The 8,082-nt window shown below is 43.6% G+C and overlaps 1 protein-coding gene across 1 annotated transcript in view; it reads left to right on the plus strand.

Annotated features, from left to right (window-relative positions):
- The first annotated feature begins 5,866 nt into the window (after nucleotides 1-5,866).
- The window catches only part of Arhgap6 (Rho GTPase activating protein 6), a 563,361-nt gene continuing 561,145 nt past the window's right edge, over nucleotides 5,867-8,082 (plus strand). The window contains exon 1 of the mRNA XM_008852904.3: nucleotides 5,867-6,720. Within this exon, the coding sequence (XP_008851126.1) occupies nucleotides 6,142-6,720 (579 nt within the window). The 5' untranslated portion in view covers nucleotides 5,867-6,141. The remainder of the gene's footprint in view (nucleotides 6,721-8,082) is intronic.

Genomic DNA, 8,082 nt, shown 5'->3' on the forward strand with positions numbered 1-8,082 from the left:
AGCCACCTTAGTTAAATTGATGAGTTCTATGTTCGGTGATACCTTGCCTCAGGAAATAGTGCAGAGAGTGATAGAGGAAGACACTTAATACTGATGTCTAATATCCACGTGTATTCATACACACATGAATATGTACATACACCCCCCACACACACACTCAGGAATCTGAAGAAACATTCTTAGTTTTAGCACAAAAATTCCTACTTAACAATCCTGAAGTAGGCATGGGACAGTCTGGCTATTTACTGTAATTAACAGTCTCAATTTCTATAACAGTTGTCCACACGTTTCTTCCATATTCCACATCAAACATGAAAAGGATGCCCTCTCTTTCTGTTTTAGGAGCTTAGAGGTAGAACTCTTGATTTTTATGGGTGAGATGCTGTGAACTATTAACCCACCAAGAACATGGAAATGATACCAGAGGGATCATAATCAGTTTGGGAGACATGGGCAAGATGAAACAAAAATTAGTGATGCTGACAAAGAGTTGGAAGCCAATCAGATACAAGTCTGAAACAGCATATGACACTCAATCAGAAAGTTCAGTGTGATTTGGGACTATTTAATAAATGGGATTATATAACAAACAAGGGCAAAATAGGTTGCCCTAACCTGGAATATTGGACCTGGGGACTGAAAAGAAATAAACTCCTGGAAGGATCCGAGAGCAGATCATCAACAGTGATGGTTTTCAAGTAAAATATGAACTTTATAGTGTAGCCAAACCACAGAGTCAGACCCAAGGGAAATGATAAAAATCTTCAAATAGCTCAAGGGTCTAAACACCAAGGGTAAAGAGGAATTTTGGCTAGAGATATGAAAAGTTTCAAGGGATAAAGTTAAGGAAAGCAAAATTTAGGTTAAGCATCAGAATATGTTCTTTGATAGTAAGATTTATGTGTTTGTGGAACACTCTCTTAACAGAATAGACAAAAAAACAATGTTACATTTGCCAAGATCCTTGATAAGAGGATACCTTGATGTCAGACCAAAGATTCCAGAACTTTCACTACAATAGTCTCGTGCCATGACCACATGGAATAGATAGCATCATTTTTGAAAAATCCTGAATTTCTGTGATAATTATAATGGGAATGAATAGTGAACAGATTGTTCTCTTTAATGAAATGTAGCTTAAGGCTTTAATCAAGGCTCTGAGAAAAAACCCAAACTGTAAACAAGCATGGTGCTACTTTTCAGTAGCAATTGTAAAAATGGAGGAAAGTCTTAGAGATGTGGTTTTCAAAGTATATATATTTTAAAGCATTTTTCTACACTACTGTTTTTCCCCATTTGGAAATTAGCTGATGAATTATAAGATAGATTCTGAGCATCAATGAAACACAATCACCTATTTCTGACATTGGTCAATGGACTCGTAAATTTTTCTTCGTCAAATGTGGTGCAACCTGGCAGTAAATCAGAATGGACAATAGGAGTTGAGTCTGTGTGAGCAAAGGGATTATGTAACAAACAAGAGTGAAATAGGACGTTCTGAATGAATGAATGGTAATGCCATAAGTTACGATGACTATGATATAAACTGAACATTCAGGTAGAATACAAAATATTATTTTATATTTTTTATTTAAATCATTTCATTGTAGTGAATTCACAAATAAAAACATCACACAGCTAGATTAAGGTAGCCACTCAAACACACACTTGCCCAGTCCCAAACTCTATGCATCTCAGTGAACTTCTGTAATCACAATTTCCATTCTGAAGTCATGGAACTCAACATAAGTATGTTACACTTTTATGAACTTGAAATGTAATATAAATGTGACACATTACAAAATGGAATATTATTCAGCCCTAGAGAAAAATAAAAATAATGCTATTGCAGGCAAATGAATGGACCTAGAATGGTTAATGAGATTGCTCAAACTCAGAAAGAAACCTGTATACTGTCACATGCAGATTCTATCCTATAATGTACACATATATTTATACAGCTACAAGTGTAGGCATCGTATAACATTTAGCCAGGACACCAAGGAAGGGTGATATTAGGCAACAAAGGAGAGCTTAGGAATTGTGAAAGAGGACATAAAAATAATTGCTTTTCTAATTTCAACTCTGTCTTTTTTATGTGGTGGCTAATTCCATGAAAATGTAATAGCTTCTGTAAATATTAAAAATCCAACTAATTTTATTACAAAATTTTTTTGACACAGGGTCTCCGTGTAGCCCCAGGTAGCCTGGAACTGACTGTGGAGACCAGGCTGGACTTGAACTCACAGAGATCTACCTTCCTCTGCCTTCCAAGTGCAGGGATTAAAGACATGCACCACCATGCCCGGCTCAAATTTTTTTTTCTTTATAGCAGAACCACTATATTTATACCTGTGTTTTAAAAGCATATATGACTTCACTGAGTAATTTTTTCCAAGGAGCACAAGGTTAATGCATGCAGCCATTCATGAGACAAGAATCTTTTGGTCAAGGATAGACCCTGTGCATAACATTCTTTAAGATGTTAATGGAGCTGGAAAAATCTATTGCTGTGCTGATGTTAATGTACAATTCATTAGTCCTTTATTTATGGTGGTGAGGGGTGTGTCTCAGCACTTGGGAAGCAGAGTCCACGGAACTGAAGATTGGAGGTCAGACTGGAGAGCAAGACCCTTTCCTCCCTCCCCCAAATGAAAATGAACTCCCCAATCCTCAATAGAACATACAGAATTATGTTCAGTATATTATATTTGGTCATTATAAATGACTACGCTACTTTTTGATGTACTTCCTATTCCATTCTTTATTGTTATTTTACAGTAAAATATTTACTATAAATCATGTCATGTTACATTGGCAGCATTAGCAGCAGTCTCACACATCTCATGTTTGCCATATATCTTTTTAAAAAACATTTTATTATTTTTATTTTATATGTATGAGTGCATTGCCTACATGCATGTACATGTACCCATGTCATGAAATGCCTGCAGAGGCCAGAAGAGAGCATTGGATCCCCTGGAACTGGAGTTATGGACAGTTGTTAGCCACCATATGGATGTTTGGAATAGAACCTGGATCCCTCTTCAAGAGCAGCCAGTGTTCTTAACCGCTGAGCCATCTCTCCAATCCCAGTTTGCCATACACCTTGGTTGCCTCAAGATGCCACTTCAAGGGACTGATCTATACAATCTAGGTTTGTATACATTTTATGATGTCCATGCAATGACAAATCACCAAGTATACATTTTTTAAGGCATGTCCATCGCTAAGCCACATATAAATGTATTTAGAACAATATATTCATTGTTCCTAAAGCTGAAGCAAGTTCTAGGTTAATGGTAGGTTAGGGCCTTCTGGAAGCCAGATGACAAATGAACTGACACGTGTCTGCTTGAAGCCCTAGGGGTGCTGATTAAGAGTTGTTCTGCTTGTTAGCTTTCTGTCCATGACCAACAATGCATGCCATTGCATCTGTAGGGCATTCATATTAGCCCTGTACAATCCTGGCAGAGTTGCATTTTCAACCTCATAGTCATCACAGGAGCTCAGGACAAATAGAACATATATGAATTAGAGTGACATTTGTTCAACCACCTTGAGTCACAAGTGATCCTGTGAAGTGTGACTCTGTTAACCATCTACCCTGAATGCCAAGACTCAATGAGGTATAACCATGCATTGAGGCATAATTATGCAATGAGGCATACCCAAGCAATGGTATCCTGGCACTTGGGAATACTTTGGGTAGGTGTTTGATTATGAGTTAAAAGGTGCAAGGTATTGTTACCAAAGAGAGCACAGGCATGAACCACATTCTTACTTCTACTGTAAGTTGCTTGAAGAGGGATGATCGAAAACCCCATCAGTTCCCTAAAGGTAATTTGGCATGTCCTTAAGTAGGACATCAAGTAATTTTAAATGCTGTGGCCTCTTGAAAAACAGCTGATTGACGGCCACTGAAAATACTAGGGACATTCCCTGCATAAGTAGAAGGAGCAGCACAGTGATGGGAAATAAGACTCTCATTCTGTCTTCAGGAGCAGGCAGGGCAATCAAGCCATAAGAAAGAACTTCCATGGGGTGCTGTCGCCAGTGTTCACAAAGAGCAGTGCAGACTATAGGACGGATCAGAACTGGATGTGTCATTCTCTTTGTCCAGGCAATGAACTCTCCAACTAATTAGATTTCATGGCATGCCTCCTGCTAAAGAGCCAAACACCTAGCAACATCAAGTTGGCTTTTTAAAAAGCCACAGGAAAATTAATCCACCTGCCACAACAAATGTTACAGGGAATAGTCTTCTAAAATCAAACTTGGACAATGCTAGCATTTACACAAGATGGATGTTTGTATCGAACACCTGCATTAATGGTTTCATTATAATACATTTTCTTAAGCAAATGGTAAAATTTCTTTTTCATTTGTATAAAGTCCTCTTCACCCCCCCCAAGTATATTTTTTTGAAAAAGGGCTCAAAACCACATGAAATATGCAACGACTTATTTCCAACGTTCTGTCAGCTCCCTACAGAAATGATTGTAAGATGCCTTGCAACATTTAAGCATGACGTCACAAAGCCCCACAAAAGGCGGGCGAGGTTTGACATTTTAGTTTTATAGATACCACCGGTGGGGGTGCAAGAAGCTGCTCCCAGGTTGATCGCCAAGCCAAGAACATTGACTTCTCCTGTGTTTCTTAGTTATTCAGGACCCTGGCATCTGTGCACTGAGCTCAGAGGGGTCCTAGTGTGAACCCAGGAGGCCAATTAACTGTCTTCCTGTATCTCCACCGCGACCAGGTCCCATTCACCTCCTCCTCTTAATTAGAAAACATCTACTCACGTGCTCAGGACCCAGACCTGCGAAGACATCGCCCCCCCCCTTGGGCAGCCTCAAGCATTTGAATTGGATCTTCATATGTCCTTTAAAAAAAGGCAGCGGGGTTGGGGCTGGTGGGGAGAAGGCTGGAAATTTAACTCAAAGATCAGAAAATCTGTCCTGGGTTGCCCATCTGACACCAGTGGGTGGGGTACAATCTGACACTCCCCTTCCTTTGCAGAAACGTGAGTGCACACAGCGCGCCCCTGAGTCCAGAGGAGGGGAGTCCGCACTTCCGTCGTCCTCACGACTTTCTCCCCAGGAGACCTGGTATCAGCGAACAGCCAGCCGGCTCTCGGAGTTGCTTCCCAGGTTTGGCGCCTGGAAAACTTCACGCTCTGCTTTCTCCTGCTCCTGGCTCCGCCCTGGCTCCAGACCCTGCGTTCCTCTCGCCCTCCCGCCCCGGGCCACCGTTTTCCAGCTGCCTCTAGCGCGAGGGTGCTGGGACCTCTGCGCCAGCTCTGGGCCCAACAAGACTGGTAGCGAGTATCAAGTGTCGTTCGGAACGCGGGCACGCGCTTCGGAGGCTTTCTTCTGAGCTCGGTCCTCCACAATTAGCGTTGAGCGCGCAGCAGGGAATTCTCTCCCATCTTTGTGTTGTCACTCAGCCCTTGGAAGGCCACACGCGCTGCGCGCATTGTGTCCCACTGCAGCAGGACCCGCACCCCTCCACAACCTTGAGCTTGGAGACACCTCTGAGCCTCGTCAGTCCAGCAGATCCCCAGAGCGCAGCCGTGGTCCCCAAGTCGCTGTGAGGATGCAGCGAGTGTGCTGCGGGCGCTGAGCTTGGGTCCTGGGAAGTTCTTACCACGCTAGGAGCACGGACTACAAACTCTGGGCGTACGCCCAGGCAGCCTCCTCCCGAGTCCTCAAGACTGTCCTCGGGCCACGAGGAGGAGCTTGCTGGAGACTTCTAGGCTGTCCAGAGCCAGAGAGCTGGAGCGCAGTGTCTCCCGCCTTTCACTGGGAAAGGGGGAGTGGCGCTGGCAGACTGGAGCTGGGAACAAGGCGGATGACCAATCTTCCTCTTCTTCCTTAGCCTCTTAGAGACTTGGGCTCCGTGTAGAAGGTTCTAAAGGCTTCAAAGGGACACGGACTTCTTGTTTTTTTCCTAGAAGGCAGGTGATGGAGCTCCTATTTCTGCCTCCTCAGGGACACTTGGAGCGCTCTGGCGGCTCGTGAGCCTGGCACTGCCTTCCACCGCCCTTGGAGACCCCTACCTGGCAACTCTTCCCCAGTCGCCTTGATCTAGAAGGGAAAGAGAAGAAAGAAGGTGGTCCTCAGACACAGTCCAGTCGAGATGTCCGCGCAGAGCCTGCTCCACAGCGTCTTCTCCTGTTCCTCACCCGCCTCCAGCACCGCCTCAGCCAAGGGATTCTCCAAGAGGAAGCTGCGCCAGACCCGCAGCCTGGATCCAGCCCTGATCAGTGGCGACGGGAGCGAGACCGGCACAGAGGGTAGCCTGCGGGCCTCCACAGGAACCCGCCTCTACTCTCAGCAGCTCCTAGCCGAAGATCCGGGTTCCTATTCCGCGTCTTCTCCCCGGAGTCAGCACCCACGGGCTACCCGACTCCCGTTACCCAGACCTCTATGTTCGTCCTTCTCCACGCCCAGTACCCCGCAAGAGAAGTCGCCGTCTAGCAGTTTCCATTTTGACTACGAGGTCCCCCTGGGTCGCAGTGGTTTCAAAAAGAGCATGGCCTGGGACCTGCCTTCGGTCCTGGTGGGGGCCAGTGGCCGCAGCGCTGCGAGCATCCCCTCTTCTTCTGGGGGAGGCCCCAATGGCATCTTCGCTTCTCCCAGGAGGTGGCTCCAGCAGAGGAAGTTCCAACCCCCATCCAACAGTGGTGGCCACCCGTACATCGTGTGGAAGTCTGAGGTAGGGACCAGCGCCATGTGTCTGGTGGCCCAAAGCTAAATGCTCTAGGCAGTTCCAAGCCGCTGTCTTTAAGCCCATCACATTTATAGAGTGAGGCATCCGCTGATGGATTTTCTGGTATAGATGTTTAACTTAAGTTGGTTAAATGATACTAGGCAATGGGATAGCCCTAGGGTTCCATACAGTATATGTATGCTGTACGACTAGGGTGTACTTTGGATCTGTCAAGAGAATTTGAGGAAGAGGTCGTGTTCTGTTTTCCTTTTGGTGCTGCAGTCAATCAAAGGGTCATCTCATCTCTTAATCCAATCCGAATAAGTTTAGGAACTCAAATGACTTATTAGTAACCATGATTTCATTCAATGATTGATGAAATCTAATTTGCTATACATGCACGGTCAGGTTGCTCTATAGAGTTCAAGGACAATATTCTGATGGATGTTGATTGTATGTTTGGCCTCTGTGGGGGGTGACCAGGGTAGAATAACTACTACAGTTCTCTAGTTATGATTTCTTCTTTCCCTTAAAGGTGTAATTTCAGAAATCTATGGTACTGAATACTTTCTGTGCTTAAGGGTATGAAATATCATGGAAATATGCCCAAATTCCACTAAGGACAATTAGTCATTAGTGGAATAGATGTGAATCAGGAATCAATCATAAATAGGGAACTCAGAGGGAGCTATTTGATATTCTTAGAATGTTTGCTTGCTTGTTCTGAAGGGAGAATAGAGCTATTGGGAAACTGTGGTTGATGGGTAGTTGGAAAGTAGCATACTTTTAGAGAATTAAATAGTGGTTGGTTAAAAAAATGACCAGCTCCTTTCCCTTTTAGTCCACAAACTCTATAGGTTTGCCCTGGATCTGTTTCCCTAAGGGAAGGGAAATCTCATCAATTGTAATTAAACATCTTAAAGCACAGTTAGCATTACAGAAATGAAATGAAATACCATGTAATTGCTGGAGATTTAGGCTAAATAAAGGAAACCCAACCAAGCCAAACAGTCTGAAAATACCCTCCAAGATCATACTCAGCTCTGTTAGCATGAGGTAACTGTCAGATTTCAGTTTTAGTAGATTACTGTACAAAAATCAGAATTATTGATCACAGATATTAACATCACATGTTAATAATGTTAGTTACTGAGTTAAAGTGATGGGTGCTGCTGGGTGGCATGTGGATAATAAAAAGTGAACAAAGGTTGCTGACTGGCTGAGAAAGATTTTGGAAACAGAAGTTGAGACAGACTATGTTACCCTCTGAACAGCAGGCTTTGCATTGGAAAGGAGAGAAACTACTCTCCTGCTCAATATCAGAAACACGTATTATCAGCATAATCTATATGAGAGAAAGATATATAT

This window comes from Nannospalax galili, unplaced genomic scaffold (assembly GCF_000622305.1).
Source record: "Nannospalax galili isolate Female #2095 unplaced genomic scaffold, S.galili_v1.0 scaffold606, whole genome shotgun sequence".
Lineage (NCBI taxonomy): Eukaryota > Metazoa > Chordata > Mammalia > Rodentia > Spalacidae > Nannospalax > Nannospalax galili.